Raw genomic sequence first — 19,005 nt, forward strand, 5'->3', positions numbered from 1 at the left:
TCTCTAGCAGAAACGAATATTTTGGTTTTCTCTCAAATTTGACGGTTCCAGAATAAAATCGCTTGCGTTTGTTTCACAGCGGTGGTTGAAGTACTGCATTTTGTTAAGTAAAAGTACACATACAGGTAAAAAGTTACAAGTAAAGTATCACATGAAAAAATCTACTTAAGTAAAAGTATTTAAGTACCTGTTTCACAAGTGTAAATCCAGTGATATAGATTAAAAAAAAGATATTTATTTTGGTCAACAGTGACAATACAAATCCATTTCTTCGTTTTTCTTGTAAATTTTGCGTTTTTATTTTAGTTTCGCTCAAAGTCGAAGCTCGAACTCGAAAACGTTAGTCAGGATATTTCCACGAACATGGTCAAAATAACGATAAAGTACTTTTTACTTTTCAGTCCTGTTCAAAACTGTAGTGGAGTAGAAAGTACAGATTCTGCTCTCAGATGTAGTGAAGTAAAAGTAAAAAGTATCCACTGTAAAATGTACTCAAGTAAAGCACAGATACCTAAAAACCATACTTAAGTCCAGTACTTTACTACGTGTACTTCGTTACCTTCCTTCAGTCTAGTGAATTGTACCAAACCTGTTTTCTACTTGAATTTATGACTTCGCTTTAACAGGAGACAGGAGAGGAGTGAATCCAAACTGAATCTTTTAACTGATTAAACGTCATTACTCAAGTCCTCAGCACCAAAACAAGTGTCGTCATGGCAACGGCTCAGTGTATTACGCAGCGCAACAGCAAAATGTCACCGTGGCATTTAAACACTGTATTTACTGGTTATATTCTGAATTATAAACTGCAGCGGTCAATGTGTTTGTTTGGGAAATGGAAGGTTCCGCTTATTCACTTTGTTTGTTGCCACGGGCGACACCATCGTCATTCGGTTTGTTATTTTTGCGTGAGGCTGCGATGTCAACAGTGAAATGTGTGATATATGAATTACAAAGCTGAGAATTAATCTAACTTTTTACACAGATCAACCTCTGGCATTTAGATGGTCCAGTCCTTGGTCCAGTCCTCGGTCCAGTTGTTGGTCCAATCCTTGGTCCAGTCCTTGGTCTAGTCCTCGGTCCATTCCTGAGTTTAGTCCTTGGTCCAGTCCTTGGTCCAGTCCTTGGTTCATTCTTGGTCCAGTCCTTGGTCCAATCCTTGGTCCAGTCCTTGGTCTAGTCCTCGGTCCAGTCCCTGGTTCATTCCTTGGTCCAGTCCTTGATCCATAATCCATAAGCAATATTTGTAACTTGAATAAATAATAAATATAGAAACGATTCAAAAGTATTTGCATTTATTCTACATTAAATTTGTTTACATTTAGTGACATTTATCTTACAGTTCGTTACATCTGTCCCTTTGAGAGCGACCATTTTGTTGATGTGGCCCTTTGTGAAAATGAGTTTGACGCCCCGATTTTACAGAATTCGAAAGGTCCACCACGCCCCCGCCGCTTTAGGTTCGTCTACAGTCCAGCAGCCAATCAGGAAAAACACACAAAATTTAACTAAAAAAATCCACGAAACGGCGAAAAGTGAACCGCGATGTAGAGAGAAACAGATGTACATTTACTCAAACGGCCATTTTGTGTCAGTTGTTGATGAATTGTGCAGCCAAATTGAAACCAAACGATGTGATAAGGCAAAACTACAGATAAATAAAACGTTTGAGTTCAAATCGATGTTCTCTGTCAGCGACTGATTTAGCCTTGTGCGTCTGTGTGCGTCTGTGTGTGTTTGTGTGTGTGTGTGTGTCAGCTGATGACTGTGTGATTTGCGCCTCGCTGAAACGGCTGAGAGAGACACTTTAAACATCGACCAAAGGCCCCAGTGCGGCCGGAGCTCAGACCTGAGACGAGCGTCGGACTGAGGCAGGTCATCGATCGCAGACGTTGTAATTGATTGTGATGGGCTCATATCGGTATTAATAAAAGTTTGGCGTCTGCGAAGAAGAGTGGACGAAAAAGTACAGATAATGGAGCAAAAATACACAAGAAAAGGTGTTAAAGTGTCTGTTTAAAAACGCACTTAAAGAGGAAAAAGTTAAAGCATTTCACGCAGATTTGGAGACTCAATAAATCTTCAAATGTAGTGAGTTTGATAAAGATTTGAGCTGAATTTTGTTTGTTGAATTCATATTTTTCCAGCTGTTTTTATTTGTATATTTTTGTTTTACTCAAATTATGAACATGTTAAAAAATAAAAATAAACCCTCAGCCTTTTCTGCAGCTCTCAAACTATAAGAAAAACACTTTTGCTTTTTAAATCCTGGTCAAAAATGTAGCGAAAAGTAGAAAGTAAATAGTATCCACGGTGTAATTAAGTGCAGTACTTTACTACTACTAACTAAGTACAGAATAATATAATAGAATAAGACGAAGTGGAGTCTGGACAGTAGTTTGACTTAATAATCTTCCTCTTCGCTTGACTTGTCGTTATTTTGCTGTGTTTTGTGTTGTTGGTTGTGGACAGAGACGCCATAGACGTGCATTTTCAGGCTTGTTTCTATCAGTCTGTCCCAGGGCAGATGTGGCGACAGAACTGACTCAGCTTTACCGAGTCTTAAAGCGACACTACGTGAATAAATCATGTTTAGAGTAGAAATACTGGGCAGATTTAAAGAAACGTGTAGATAAAACTCAATGCTAATTTGAAAAAGACCTTGAATATCAGAATGTTTAGGATCATGTTTAGGTTTTGCTCGGAAATATTTAAGGGGCAGAGGCGCCAAAAATGGAAAACTGTGTCGATGTGACGCACGATATTTATGTTATGGAGAAATTAACTTGCACTTTAAGATTAGAAACGGAGAAATTTGAGAAGAAATGGAGAGATTTTCTGGCTGGATTTTGTAAAACTGCTAAGATCGGATTTTATTTAAATGTCATTGTTCCCCCTTTTTTATTTTTGGTTCTGCTGCTCAGATGTGTTATTGTTAATCTTATTTTCTTTATTAAAAAAAAAAAAATTGGATGTGTGTCAATTGTACACTGTTTGTATATTTTGTACTGCAGAATCAATGAAAAATATATAAAAAAACAAAAAAGCAACGCTACGTAGCTCTCGATCAATCCACTTTCAATCAATAAAAAAAAAAATTAAATAAATAAAAGCAACACTACGTAACTTTCAGCATCACGTTACCTGCACGATTCCACGGAAATAAGTTAAAATTATACTTCTATCCATTGAATTAGACACGTTTTATGCGACACGGGTGGAGATTACAGCCAAACATTTACATTAGACAAACGTTTTTTTTCCAGTGCAATAAAAATACGCTTCTATTTTGTCTATTTTTTATCTTAAAGTTCCGTACTGCGGCTTTAGGGAACAGGACATTTTGTGCTTCACTACAGTCTGGCAAATATAGAGACGTGATAACTCATGAATTGTTGTTTTTTTTTAGCTGCTGTTCTGAGGAATTATACAAAGTTTTAGCGCTAATGCTGAGGAAACGTTCTCTTTGTTTGCATCTCTTTGACTTTCTGACCTGCACGTAGAGGTTCAAACGAAGGACGTGTACTTCCTGTAGCTCCGTGTGTGTGTTTTTGTGTAGCGTATAACATGTTTCACTTCTTTCTCATGTAATTCCGTGCGATTGTGTGTGATCAGAGCGTCTAAACTCCACACAATAGTCGCCAAACCCTCCTCTGTGAGTGAAACTGGCTGTGTACTTTCACACGACCATAACTTACTCAGGACAAAAGGCTGAACACAGTCCCGCTCGTGTTTACTCTTCAGGGCCGTGGGTCTGAGTCAGTTCACCGTCGTTACTCCGTGTGTCACTGCTGAACAGGACGGGGATTTACTGAAAATACTTCAATTCAGAATCATCGTTTCTTTGAGTAGTTTTGACTGGTTTATGTTTATTTTGTTGGTCTAGATTTTCCACTTTCTGCGCTCAGTCGAACAGAAATGATCCAGAGTCAAAGTAGAATAAAATCTTTTGTGCAGACAGGAAAGATCGAGCAATATTTGTATTTATTTATTTATTTTCATGACAAATACCGATACTGATTGTTACTGATTGTTTGTTCTGGGCCAATATTTTCATCCAGTTTTGATAATTTTCCCCAAATGATTCCATTTAAATTTACTCCAAACTCACCACAAGCTCTTTTTAAACCACAAACCTTTAAGAGACCTGTGCAGCTGTGTCTTTGTATTATTTTTTTAGGCCGCAGATCGACCAAAAACAAAATATCGACCTGTGCTGGAAAATTAAGGCCGATATTCCATACACTAAATAGTCCAAATATCGGCCTGGCATATGGGTCTATATATTGGTCCATTTCTAGTTGGCAGAATTTTTATTTTTTTTATTTTTTTATTATTTTATTTATTTATTTTATTTTTTTATTATTTTAATTGATTTTTTTTTCTTTATTTTTCTTTTTTTCTTTTATTTATTTATTTATTTTACTATTTCTTGAAGTAAAAAAACCCTTTGCATTGGACAGACGGTTGTAATATTTTTTCCCGTCCATCTTATTATAACTACCGTATTTTTTGGAGTATAAGTCGCACCGGCCAAAAACTGCATAATAATGAAGAAAAAAACATACTCAGATGTGATTTATATGTGAAATATCAGTCGCACCTCTGGCCAAACTATGAAAAAAATGTGATTTATAGTCCGGAAAATACGGTATTTTCTGACAGAATTTGACGTCTTGACCCTTGTTTACAGTGTGGTTGCTAACGGTAACAGACTTAAAATTACCTTAACACATGTTACCTCAACGTCCAACCAGGAAGTAAAACTACAAACTTCGCTGCCGTAGAGTTTGACAATTTGATGGTGTCAAACTCAATTTCACCAAAAAACGCAAATCAGCAAAACGCAAAGATATAAAAAAAAATGTCTGTGTAACTGCATAACTCCTGATAAACTGACATTTTAAGACAGTCATACATTTAAATTTACCTCGTCGCGGCCACATAAAATGACATGGCGGGCTGCATTTGGCCCCGGGGCCTTGAGTTTGACACATGTGCTCTACAGTCTTAAATCGTCTTACACTTTAACCTTTTACCTGCTTATCACCATGAAAATAGTACTGCGTTCCCTAAAAACAAATGTTCTGCAGCATGACGTTACACTTACCCATCCCCGTGGAGACAAACGGGATACAGCAGGCTAAGTTACAGGTCAGATCTGTGGAGAGGTGACCCCCACACACAGTAAGAATAGATGTTTTTTTAAAGGTTTTTGGTAATAAAAGCATCTGTAGTTGAATAAATGAAGGACAGGCAGACCCCAAACCACAAAAGTTACATAGTGAAACTTGAAATATAAAATGTTTTACCACGTTTTACTGAAATGAGTAAGTAAGTGCAGGTTTAAGGAGCGCGTGACGGGTTAGGCTTGATTTACTAACGAAATTTATACGGCCCCGGACATGATGTATGAGCTAAACTCGTCAAACTACGGCTCAAGTGTCTTTAAAGTGATAAAATGTGAGCGTTAAGTCATGTTCTAATGCTGTTTCCTCCTCAAAAACGGACCTGGAGTTGTGTTTTCCTTCATTTTCACACGTTTGAGTAACACTTTATTATTAGTCTGTGACATCTCCAAAGCTCAAAACGCTCTGTTCCACCTTGTGATGTCATCAAGTGGTAGTTTTCAAGTTTAACAGAGCTCCTTTTACCTTTAGTTCAGTTGAGTTTTGTCAATTCCAGGACTGAAATGATCCAAATGATTCTAGAAATGAAGGTGTGTGGAGTTTAAAAACACAGTGGAGCACTTCCTGTATCACCACACGATGACATCACAAGGTGGAACAGAGCGTTTTCCGTTAGAGACGTGCAGAACTCAACCTAAACATGCAGGATTTGTGTGTTACCGCTTCGCCTAAAATGCCCCACTGCACAGCTTTAAACGAATCTATCTCCACGTGACGCTCCAGTTAAGTTATGGGTCAGATCTGCGGAGAGGCGATCCCGCTCACAGACAGAATGCGCGTCTTTCAGAGTATTTCTTTTAGCAACAAACACGAGTAAACTGAGCTGAATAAACGCAACGTGGATCAGTTTAATGCTATACTGTGGGACATTCAGACAAGCAGGACGTGACGATGGGTAAATACGCAAAGTTTGTGCGTTAAATGTGTGAGAAAGAAACAAAAAAAACACAACTCCAGGTCTGTTTTTGACGAGGAAATGACATTAGAATAGAGAAAACGGGGTTAAATGGGCGCTTTAAATATAAAATCATGTTTACTACCTTTTATTAAAATGAAATATACATCATATACACACATAAAACTTACTCTTTGAGCCAAATCTACACTCGTCAAACATCTGCAGCGTGTCATAAACATACACTCTGCTGTAAATGTCATCACTTCTGTCTAATCCCGCTCGTTTTTCATCTTTCGCGTCGCACATCTCTGTTCCTCCCTCGACTCCTGCCCTCTCCTCGTCTCTCGTTTTGTCTGAGATTTTTTTTCCGCGAGTTTGCACTTCCTCCTCGGCTCACACGCCCCTCCGCACGCACAACCGCTCTGCCCCTGCAATGCACCACACACAAACCGTCAGCGCACAGAGGGGAGGGGCCAGCAAACGCACGCATACATTCGGGCGTTGTGTCGTAAAAAACTGCTGAATTAAAACACAAAACGTGAGATTTGTAAGTTATAATCTATAATTTGACTTAATGTTTTGTTGTGTGTCAGCTAATACATCCAATCAAACACGTTGCTGCAAAGAATCATGGGAAAACGACGCTCGATTCTCGGTCATGGCGCGTTTTCAAGAGTGATTAAAACACTCAAAGGTCCAATATTATGTAAAATTGACTCTTGTGAGGTTTAAGACGTGTTATAATCAAAAACAAACCTGGAGTTGTGTTTTGTTTCATTCACACATGTTTGAGTAACACTTAATTACTAGTTTGTCACATCTCCAAAGCTCAAAATGCTCCGTTCCTCCTCGTGATGTCATCAAGTGGTAGTTTTTTCAAGTTAACAGCTGCGTTTTTACCTTTAGTTCAGTAAAAATTGGCAATTCCAGACGCTGAAATGATCCAAATGATTCTAAAAATGAAGGTGTGTGGAGTTTAAAAACACAGCGGAGCACTTCCTGTATCACCACATGATGACATCACAAGGTGGAACAGAGCGTTTTCTGTAAGAGAGAAGAAATCAGAGGAGTAAACATGCAGGGTTTGTGTGTTAAACATGTGCGAATGAAACAAAAAAACACAACTCCAGGTCTGTTTGTGACGAGGAAACGACATTATACACTGTAGACCATTGTGTTCTGCGTCCTGATTGGCTGTTGGACTGTAGACCATTGTGTCCTGCGTCCTGATTGGCTGTTGGACTGTAGACCATTGTGTTCTGCGTCCTGATTGGCTGTTGGGCTGTAGACCATTGTGTTCTGTGTCCTGATTGGCTGTTGGACTGTAGACCATTGTCCATCAGTCTCCTCCGTGCCGTGTCTCCTGTCCAGTACAGAATGTGTCCAGACAAATTTACATAAACGTTGGATCTCAGTGTGACTCTGAAGTGCTGTACGTTTGCGATTTGTTTTCTCCCCGACAAAACCCACAACGTCGATGAAAGGTTCTGCACCGACAAAGACGCCTACGAAGGTTTGAACTTTGAGAGAGTTTAAACGAGAGAGAAAAGTTAACGCATGTGTGAGAAAAGTGTATAAAGTGTGTGGTGAGGGGTTTTACAGACAAAAACATAGAGAATAATGTAAAAAATAAAGCTGATACTTCTCTGATTTCGCCGATTGTGGGTTATTTTTAGAACGTGACCCCCGCGATGAACGGGTAACATCGATCAGTCATGGTGCAATATCACAGCAGCACAAAGGACAAAGTGGGCGGGGCTGACTCTGGCGCTTTAAGACGACATGAATTTGAAACTTAGAAATTCATAATATTCCTAACTCCATGATCCATGAGTTTAAAGCGCTCACGTTACACTGTTTTCTGATCTGTTCTAATGTCGTTTCCTCGTCACAAACAGACCTGGAGTTGTGTTTTTTTTTTCTTCTTTCGCACACGTTTAACGCACAAACTTTGCGTATTTACCCGTCGTCACGTCCTGCTCGTCTGAATGTCCCACAGTATGGCATTAAACTGATCCACGCTGTGTTTATTCAGCTCGGTTTACCGGTGTTCGTTGCTAAAAAAGAAAATACCTAGAAAGACGCGTATTCTGTCTGTGAGCGGGATCGCCTCTCCGCAGATCTGACCTGTGACTTAACTTGAGCATCACTTGGAGATAGGTATGTTTAAAGTCGTACAGTGGGACATTTCAGGCAAAGCAGTAACACACAAAACCTGCAGATTTAGGCTTTGAATTCTTCTCTCAAACTGAAAACGCTCCGTTCCACCTTGTGATGTCATCATGTGGTGAAACAGGAAGTGCTCCGCTGTGTTTTTAAACTCCACACACCTTCATTTTTAGAATCGTTTGGATCGTTTCAGCTCCTGGAATCACCCATTTCTACAGAACAAAATGTTAAATGCAGCTCAAAATGCGACGTTCCACCTTGTGATGTCATCAAGTGGTAGTTGTTACGGACTAATAATAAAGCGTCACTCAGACATGTGTGAATGAAACAAAACACAACTCCAGGTCTGTTTTTGAGTCGCTAACATTTTTTTTAACGCTCACAAGAGTCAGTTTTGTGTCATATAGGACCTTTAAGAATGACCGTTGCCGTAGTAACTAACCATTTAAACCTTTTGAACGAGAGAAAGTCCTCAAAATGTCGCATACTGTATGAAGCAGGAAGCTGAAACGTATGAATAGTTTATCATTGAGCTAAAGGACAAGTCAGAATTATGTAACAGCTTTTATCTTTTAACTGTCGGACTTTTGTTTTTTATGGTGAATATTTCTGGACATATTTGAATAAAACCAGATTTACGTTCTGTGTTTTTTCTGTTAACGCAACTGAACTATAGGTCACGTTATTTTTTATTAATTATTGTGAGTTGAAAGGACTTTAAGACACAAGGTTAATGTGGTGAGTTTATTTGCAAAGCCCCTAAAAAAAACGATAAAACTCAAGATTTGTGGATGTTTTTTTTTATTTTTATTTAACTTTTATTTAAACAGGAAGGTCCCATTGAGATTAAACTTCATGAACAATAAAAGGTACAAAGTTAAAACGGTTTCCAGAAAACGTAGGAAATTCTGGGCAAGAGTTTGTTAAAGAAGTTCCTGCAGAGTCAAACAAGGAACCTGCTGATAAAAAAATAAAAAAAAGCTCATTAAAGCGACTCAAAATTTCAGTTTTATCATAAATCGAGACTAAATCTTTTACAATGAATTTAGAAAGAGCTTGAGTTATTTTATTGGCAGAAAGAGACTTGATTACTTTCCAGAATTTCTGTGGATCGTTGAGGTTCTCGGTAGTGACAGATGAAAAAAAATTCAGATTTATTAGAAGAAATATCAAAAGAAAAACGTGATTTGTCCAGTTTGACATCGTAATAATGACATAATTTTTAACGATTTTATGTATATACTGCACGTCGAGGCAGTTTTCAGCTAAATTTGATCCACGTGAAGCTAAAACTCGGCATAGAACACAGCGTTTGTCCACTAATCTGTACTGGATTATGGGGATGTGGTGTTTATGCAGAATTCAACCTCTGCTTTGAAACCGTTGGATCCACTATTTCACTCCTCCCTTCGCTTTGTTACAGGTGATGGATTTGAAACTCATCACTGTGGCTCTATGAAAAAGTAGGTTGGCCATCACTGTCTGTTAGAAGAGAACAGCACTGCATTAAGTTTATCTATAAGGGATTACTTCAAAAACTGCCAGAATACCTCACCTGCTTGTTAACCCTTTAGCGTCGGATCCTATCGTCGGTGATAGCGCGCGGATGTGGACTTTCCAGCAGCGTAACTCCGCAACCAGTCGTGCTCTCGTGTAAATTCAAACAGCGTCTCAAAGCGGAGGCACGGGGCTATTTAAACATTTTTCCGTCAGTTACGGTAATCTGCCTCTGTTGCTCCGCGAAGGTGACGAATGAGAGCGCGGGTGCTGCGGGGATTTTCCCAGTCATTTATTCGATGCGTAAAAGAAAAAATACGGATGAAAGTGTAAAATAGAAGTAGATGTGTAAAAAAATGCACTAAATTCTGATACTTCCTTTAATATGATTTTTATGGCTAACAAAAATATAAAAGTCTAGGTGACCTATACTGGCCCATAGTGTGCTCAGTCCTTAAAGGGTTAATTATTGATACCGGAACATTTAACCCCAGATCACATGACGCATAAGGGTAAGGACGAGCCAGAACTGAGACGGGAAAGAGGCTTTTAGCTGTTTTGCTTCACAAAAATGGAATACGCTGCAAGGAAAAGCAAAACTGGACACGTTGGTGACACAATTACAATTTAATAATCTGATAACAAACTTTTACACACACACCTGCACTTGGTATTGATGTTTTTATGGACTTATTTGTTGTTGATTGTTTTTTGAAGTAAAAATGTTCGGTTTGTCCCTGAACAGCCCGATCCAACACACTTTGCGTCGCATTTAAAGCATTTCTGGGCGTATTTGATCCTCGATATTACGTTTTAAATCGTTTATTAAGTCATCTGAGGTTTATTCACAAACACCTTTTCTTTAAGATCGACCCACAGGAAGAAATCAGGACGAGTCAGGTCTGTGGAGATCACACACTGCCCCCTGTCTTTGAAAAACACTTATTATTCCTTTAATGGCGTTTACGCTCGGGGCATCTCTGGGATTAAACGCAGTATTTGACCCATGTGACTCAAAGTACCACTGTACGATGAGGGTTTGTTCCTCGGTGATGGATTTGCTCAGATTAATGTGGGAAGAGTCGTTCTAAACGCTCTGGAAAAATCAAAGAAAAAGAGTTAGAAATAAAAGAGTTATGCGTTTTTTTCAAATGTCAGTGACTTTTGAGCCACTCTGTATCTGTGTGAAGGAGGCGCTAACGACACTGAAACTGTAAACAGCTTTTCGTCTCCAGTTTCAGCCTCAACGACCCTGTAACGAATCTGTAATGACCGTCTATTGTTCTCTTTGTTTCCTGTTTGTTTTGGGTCTGAGGATAGAGTTGTAGATCCGTCAGATATTATGTCTGAGACTAAGGATTGTCTTTCCGAACAAAAATCGCTTCTTAAACTCCGTCTGTTTAGCGTCGTTGAGGCTGAAACTGGAGACAATCGGCGTTTACAGTTTCAGTGTCGTTAGCGCCTCCTTCAGACAGATAAAAGGCAGTGTCCAGCAGGAATCTGACCAGAACTGAAACAGCAAAACATCTTCACCCCTACAACGTTTTTTTTGTGTGTTTTTTTGTGTTTTTTTGTCCATTTGACAGATTTGATTTCATTTTTTGCTGTGGATCAGACCTGGACGACGACTGAGGGATTAAAAAGACGTGTTTCTGCCCTTTTTTTGAATCTATAATTCCAAACATCGCGCTTATTAACAGTTTAAAATCCGTCGTTGGAGCTAAACTCTCTTGGAAACTGTCAGACGTATCCTCTCGTACCGATACATCCTCCTGTTTAAATCCGGTTAAGTGCGTCCTTTTCGTCAAGGTCAGGTATACGTTTTTTCGCAGTGTGTTTCTTGGCTCCGGCGCTCACCTTACTCATCGAACATCGCCCTCCCTGTCAACGACAAGTCTGATCTCATGACTCAGGGCCTCTCGGATTTAAAATTCCCACAGGGGGCGACGTCCGACCGCCCGCTCCATCTTAAACGGCATTTGTGTAAAGAGTCGAGCCTCTGCAGCAACCGGGACGCTCCTGTGTGAAAAAACAGAGAGAGCTGGGCAACGAAAGCGTGGATTTGATTTACAGAAGCAGATTAGACCCACGTTATTCACATTTAAAACAATAAAACAAAAAAAATACACGAGTAGGACAAGATAATAATTGTAAAAACGCATTTTCTCATCTGTTCTAATGTTGTTTCCTCGTCACAAACAGACCTGGAGTTGTGTTTTTTTGTTTCATTCGCACATGTTTAACACTCAAAACCTGCAGATTTCGGCTGAGTTTTTCTTCTCTCAAACTGAAAACACTCCGTTCCACCTTGTGATGTCATCGTGTGGCGATACAGGAAGTGCCCCGCTGTGTTTTTCAACTCCACGCGCCTTCATTTCTGGAATCATTTGGTTAGTTTCAGCGCCGGAATTGCCGATCTCGACTGAACTAAAAGTAAAAACGTAGATGTTAATTTGAAAACTACCACTTGATGACATCACAAGGTGGAACAGAGCGTTTATTGTTAGTCTGTAACATCTTCAAAAAAAACTCTAAAGTGTTACTAAAACATGTGTGAATGAGGCAAAACTCAACTCCAGGTCTGTTTTTAACGAGGAAACAGCGTTAGAACGTGACTTAACGCTCACAAGAGTCAATTTTGTGTCATTTAGGACCTTTAAATAGAGCAGAATTGAAGTTTCATGACAAAATAATAGCAGTTTTGATTGACAGCGCTGCTCAGATTGGCTCCTGATTGGCTCTTTGGTTGCTATGATACTCACGTCAGAATTCGTACTAAGGCATTCAGCTCCAGATTCACCGCTTTTAACCGTTCTAGCGTCGACGAGCTTCATTCGACTGAAGCTGAACGCTGCGGGTGACGTCACGCAGAGTCTACGATCCAGACTGACCGTGTGTGTGTGTGTTTGTGTGTGTTTGTGTGTGTGCAGGTGGGAGGAGGAGAGCACCGTGAGGATGGACCTGCAGCAGAAGATCTCAGAGCTTCAGGAGGTAAAGTTACAGTTATATTTACAGTCTGACCTCTGATCTCTGACCCCCGGCTTATCATAAACCATAAAGACCTGCTCTGCTTCGGATGACATCACCACGTTCTCCCGACCAATAATATTTAACACAGATGAAGTTCAGATAAAATAAATATCGTTAAAATGCAGATTTCAGTTGATTTTATTTGAGATACACTGAGTTCTGGGTCAATTCAGGAATAGAAATGATCAGGTTCAACGTTTGTGCATTTACCTTTTGATATTTCATGGCAAAGTACAATGTAATCTATAGGAAAAGTGTCTCTTGCGCCCCCCTCTGGGAGTAAGATGTCATCACAGTCAAGAATCTGAAAACCACAGTTCGCTGCAAAAGAAATCGATAAAGAGATTTATGTTTGTTTGTTGCGTCTGTGCGAATGGTTTCAAGTACATTTAAATAAGTAAGTCCTGGTTGAATAAAGGTAAAATAAATAATAATAAGAGAAAAATGGAAGAAAATGTTATCTCAAAGGTCTCATTTATAAAAGTTTATGTGGAATTTTTACTAAAAGTTGAAGTTTGGTGGAAGAAGAACTCAGATTTGTTGAGTATTTTTTGCTCCAGTATCTGCACTTTTACTTAAGTAAAAGTAAAAACATCACATGAGAAAAGTACTTATTAAAGTACTTTTAAAAAATGTGCTGTAAGAGTAAAAAGTAAAAGTATTTGTGCATATTTTGATCTGTTATGTCGTCAGATGTAGTGATTTTCTGCTGAATTTCAATAGAAACAATTAAATCAATAGTTTTTTTTCTTTCCTGTTTTAATTTGTATATTTTTATTTGCTCAAACTATAAACATGTAAAAAAATAAATAAAATAAATAAATAAAAAGAATAATAATAATAATAATAATAATAATAACGTTTCTTTTTCAGTCCTGATCAAACACGTTTTATTTGTATATTTTTATTTTGCTCAAACAAAAAAAATTGTAAAAAAAATAAAAATAAAATAATAATAAATAATAAAAATATAAAATAAAAAAAATACAATAAAATAAAAAGAAATAAAATAAAATAATAATAATTTTTCAGTCCTGTTCAAACATGTAGTGGAGTAGAAAGTACAGATACTGCTCTCAAATGTACTAAAATAAAAGTAAAAAGTATCCACTGTAAAATGTACTAAAATAAAGTACAAATACCTAAAAATTGTCCTTGAGTATAGCACTTTAGTACTTTTACTTTGTTACGTTCCATCACTGGCTCTGATTCCCTTCTGTCTCAGGTCTTAAACTCCTGACACATTTTTATATCTCACAAACTTAATTTTAAATATCACAAACGTAACATTTTTGTGCATTTTATATGAGTATAATGTACTACTAAAGTCACAACAACCACTTATATAAACACAAACAGATTTAACAATGTTTTTTTTATTCAAATCAAGAAACACATTTTGAATTAAACTCATTTGTACCAATCTACATATTTCCACTGTGGGAAATACTCACTAGCTTCGTGTTTTCTGATATAACTGCAGTACTGTTCACTTTCTGCTCACACGTGCGGCTTTATCGCGCTCGCTGTGGCGTCTCGTGCCCCTGCCGCTTCCTGTGTTACTCACATCTACCCGTAAAGTGCTGCGCTGTGACCCATTTAGCGACGCCCTCCTCTCAAACCAGAGACCGCACGCCCCGGAGCGCTCGCTTGACCAGGATCGCAACACGTAAATAATTAATAATGAGTAAATCAACGCTAACGGCGGCCAACGATCAAACTCTAATCGCTTTCAGTGCAGAGAATGAATCGAGCACGGGTTTAAAAAATGTTTTGCAAAGACGATTGACGGTTTCTGTTGGACTCAGTGGTTTTCAAAGTGTTTCCTGGTTTAATCCACGTCTATGTGAGCTCCATTAGACGCACGAAGCATCGACGCGGGGCTGGGTTTCTTGTTTTTCGCTGCAGCAAAAGCCTCATCAAATTCAAACTCCCCGTCACATTCAGGTTCAGAAATGTCACACAGACATTTTTCAACAATTAAAACATGAAACTGAAAATGAACTGCTATGAGAAATGACACAGTCTATTGAAATAAATTTATGGAAAACCAGATGAACCTCATTGGACTGTGATTATTTTGTATTTCCAGGACTTGAATTCTTCTGTTTCCAAGACTTGATTTCTTGTTGTTTCAGGACTTGATTTAGTTTGTTTTCAGGACTAGAACTTTTGTATTTCCACGACTTGATTCCTGTTCTTTTCAGGACTTAATTTCTTGTGTTTCCAGGACTTGATTATTTTTTGTTTTCAGGACTTGATTATTTTTTGTTTTCAGGACTTGATTTAATTATTTTCAGGACTTTATTGTTTTGTGTTTTCAGGACTTAATTTCTTGTATTTGCAGGCCTTGATTTCTGTTGTTTTCCGGACTTGATCTGTAGTTTTAATGCTTTGATTTCATGTGTTTTCAGGTCTTAATTTCTGTTGTTTTAAGGACTTGATTACTTGTATTTTCAGGACTTGAATTCTTGTATTTTCAGGACTTTATTGTTTTGTGCTTTCAGGACTTAATTTCTTGTGTTTCCAGGACGTGATTTCTTGTATTTGCAGGCCTTGATTTTTGTTGTTTTCCAGACTTGATTTGTAGTTTTAAGGCTTTGATTTCATGTGTTTTCAGGACTTCATTTCTTGTGTTTCCAGGACGTGATTTCCTGTGTTTTCAGGACTTGATTTCTTGTATTTACAGGCCTTGATTTCAGTCGTTTTCCGGACTTGATTTGTAGTTTTAAGGCTTTGATTTCATGTGTTTTCAGGACTTGATTTCTTGTATTTACAGGGCTTAATCTGTGTTGTTTCCAGGACTTGCAGGAGAGCGAGGGCTGTCAGGATGAGCTGGCTCTTCGAGTGCAGCAGCTGAAGGCAGAGCTGGTCCTGTTCAAAGGCCTCATGAGTAACGTGAGTTCATTCAGACACTCTCAGTTACATAAGCTCATAATCGTACAGGACAATGAGGCTGTTGTGTTTTCACTGGACCCACATCCTCTGTATAAAAGAATCAAAAGACTGGCATTGTTCCAGTTAAGGGTTAAATGATGTGGTTTAATCTGTTAGGAGGGATCTGTTCATCTTTTGTTAATACTTTGACTCGGCTCTTTTTACTTACCATAATTTCTTTTTCAAATAAACATGAATGGAACATTAAAAGAGAAAAGTGCAGAATAAACCCCTTTCAGTCACAGCAGAACAGTTTGAGTCTGGATTTAAACTTTGTCAAAGTCGAGGCCTGAGTCACATCAACAAAACTGAAACACTGATTCAACATGTTTAGTCCTGGTTTAGTCCTGGTTTAGTCCTGGTTTAGCCCTGGTTTAGCCCTGGTTTAGTCCTGGTTTAGTCCTAGTTTAGTCCTGGTTTAGTCCTGGTTTAGTCCTAGTTTAGTCCTGGTTTAGTCTTGGTTTAGCCCTGGTTTAGCCCTGGTTTAGCCCTGGTTTAGCCCTGGTTTAGTCTTGGTTTAGTCTTGGTTTAGTCTTGGTTTAGTCTTGGTTTAGTCCTGGTTTAGTCCTGGTTTAGTCCTGGTTTAGTCTTGGTTTAGTCCTGGTTTAGTCCTGGTTTAGTCCTGGTTTAGTCCTAGTTTAGCCCTGGTTTAGTCCTGGTTTAGTCCTGGTTTGGTCCTGATTTGATCCTGGTTTAGTCCTGGTTTAGTCCCGGTTTAGTCCCGGTTTAGCCCTGGTTTAGCCCTGGTTTAGCCCTGGTTTAGCCCTGGTTTAGCCCTGGTTTAGTCCTGGTTTAGCCCTGGTTTAGTCCTGGTTTAGTCCTGGTTTAGTCCTGGTTTATTCCTGGATGTTCTGTGTTAAAACTCGTTTGAAGAGGTGAACAGGACGTTGCAGTCGTTTAATCTACTGGAGACAAACGGATAAGATGCATAAATCTCTTTACGTCTGGATTTGACAGTTTACCTTTGATTTTTCCAACGTTTTTAGAAGTGTTCCCTTTATATAACCTTCTATCCCTGGTATAAATGCTCTTTACTTTGTCCTTTTTGTCCTCAGAACCTGTCAGATCTGGACAGTAAGATCCAGGAGAAGGCGATGAAGGTGGACATGGACATCTGCCGCCGCATCGAGATCACCACCCGCCTGTGTGACGTGGCCCAGCAGAGGAACTGTGAGGACGTCATCCAGATGTACCAGGTATCACTGCACACGAAACCTGAGGATTATCTGATTAAAGACACATGTACAGAACAAAATCTGATGAGAGTAATCGGATTTGTGTCTGATCATGGTCCCTCTGAGCGTCAACATCAGATTATGCAGTTTGGATGATGCAGAAATAAAATAATAATCAGATTTTGGTTTGTATGTAAACATAGGGATTAATATAAGATTTTTTTTTTCTTATTTCCTTTTCTGTTTTATTACTTACTTACCCATACACTATATATAATATATAAGAACAGATGCCATTCTTATGTCTCGTCGCCCCCTTAAAACCTGATTTATGTTCTTCCTTTTTCCCTCAAATCAAAATGTCTAATGTTTTTTTATTGTTTGTAAATAAAATAAAATAAATGAATGAATGAATGAATAAATAAATAAATTAAATTAATGAATAAATAAATAATTACACAAATAAATAAAACGAATAAATAAATAAACAATTACACAAATAAATAAATACATACATAAATAAATGAATAAATAAATAAATAATTACACAAATAAATACATACATAAATAAATAAATGAATAAATTACACAAATAAATAAATACATACATAAATACATACATACATACATAAATAAATGAATACATAAATATACAAATAAATAAATACATATATAAATAAATAAGTAAATAAAATAAATACATTAAAAAAACAACAACATAGAGAGTAATATCTACATCAGTTAAAATTCTTGCAGATGGATCAGATGGAAAAAAAAAAAAAAAAAATCACTATAGTTACAGTAATGTGCTTATGTTTCCCTCGAAGACGACCAATCAGAGCGCAGGTGAAGGCGCAATTCTTCCAGTCAGTTTTTCAATGCATCAAAGGAAAACTAAGGATGGATAGATGTGTAAAATAGAGGTAGTTGTGTGAAAAAGGTAAACGTACATGCTGATACTTCCTTTAACATGATTTTATGGCTAAAAAAAGAAAATCTATAATGTGCTCAGTCCGTAAAGGGTTTTAAGGATGAGTCAAATGCAGGCGTCTACATTAATTGCACTACTTAGTCATTCATAATTAATCAAAAGTAATTCTGAATTTAAGGCCGTGTGCACATAACGCAATGACTAAACTGGAGGATGTGTGTGTGTGTCCCTCAGTCGTGCAGGTCTGATCCAGAGTAAAAGAAAAAAGTAAATCTGTAACCGGACAAAAGGTTGCAGTAGTGAAGCGTTTGTCAGTACAGAAGTGTGAAAGTGTGAAATGCAGGACAAACAGACTCAAGAACTGTTTGTTTTTTTGTTTTTTTTCCAACGGCGATCAAACCGCTGACATTGAATTAGACCTTACACATGATAATTTACACTATTATTTATTTGATTATATGTTTTTAAGCTCTTTTTATCTTATTATTTATGCATTTTATACCTAATTTTCTCAATACTTTGGCATCCAGTGTGGTACTATGGACTAAACTGGAACTTTACCCAGAAAACAACCAAGATTCGACCTGGATTAAGTGAACAAATAAGTGAACAAACTGTATCTACATCAGGCTAAACTGGGCTCAAACCAGGACTAAACACACATTTGTACATTCACAATATTAAAATCAGGACTAATCCAGGTTTAAATCCAAACCAAACCCACATCAGGACAAAAATGGGCTCAATTTAAACCAAAACGAACTGCGATAAGTGATTCTTTCTAATAAATTCACTGTCATTTATTTATTCTAGGTCCCAAACAACCAGCTAAACATTCGGCGTAAACCCACTCCTCTGTCGTACAACGGGAGCGAGTGCGACGAACCGGTCAGCACCTCGGAGAGCGACGGGGGCGTGGCTAAAGAGGAGGAGCCACACTGCGGGTCGTCGGCCAATCAGATCAACGAGGAGATGCAGAGGATGCTCAACCAGCTGTGAGTGTCTGTCAATCAAACGGATGAGATTACACAACATTACACAGTTTTATTAGCGATAAAAACACATGGAATTGAATAAACGCAACACAGAAACATATAGAGTTACATAGTGTAGCTTTAAACAGCCTGATTTGATTATATTATATTGTATTATTATAAGTCTAAGTGTTAGATTTAGGCA

At 38.1% G+C, this 19,005-nt stretch overlaps 1 protein-coding gene across 1 annotated transcript in view; it reads left to right on the forward strand.

Annotated features, from left to right (window-relative positions):
• The window catches only part of iffo1b (intermediate filament family orphan 1b), a 38,738-nt gene that overhangs the window by 8,966 nt on the left and 10,767 nt on the right, over positions 1-19,005 (forward strand). The window contains exons 2-5 of the mRNA XM_033981772.2: positions 12,684-12,744; positions 15,586-15,681; positions 16,776-16,916; positions 18,640-18,821. Of these exons, the coding sequence (XP_033837663.1) occupies positions 12,684-12,744; positions 15,586-15,681; positions 16,776-16,916; positions 18,640-18,821 (480 nt within the window). The remainder of the gene's footprint in view (positions 1-12,683; positions 12,745-15,585; positions 15,682-16,775; positions 16,917-18,639; positions 18,822-19,005) is intronic.

This window comes from Periophthalmus magnuspinnatus, chromosome 16 (genome assembly GCF_009829125.3).
Source record: "Periophthalmus magnuspinnatus isolate fPerMag1 chromosome 16, fPerMag1.2.pri, whole genome shotgun sequence".
Lineage (NCBI taxonomy): Eukaryota > Metazoa > Chordata > Actinopteri > Gobiiformes > Gobiidae > Periophthalmus > Periophthalmus magnuspinnatus.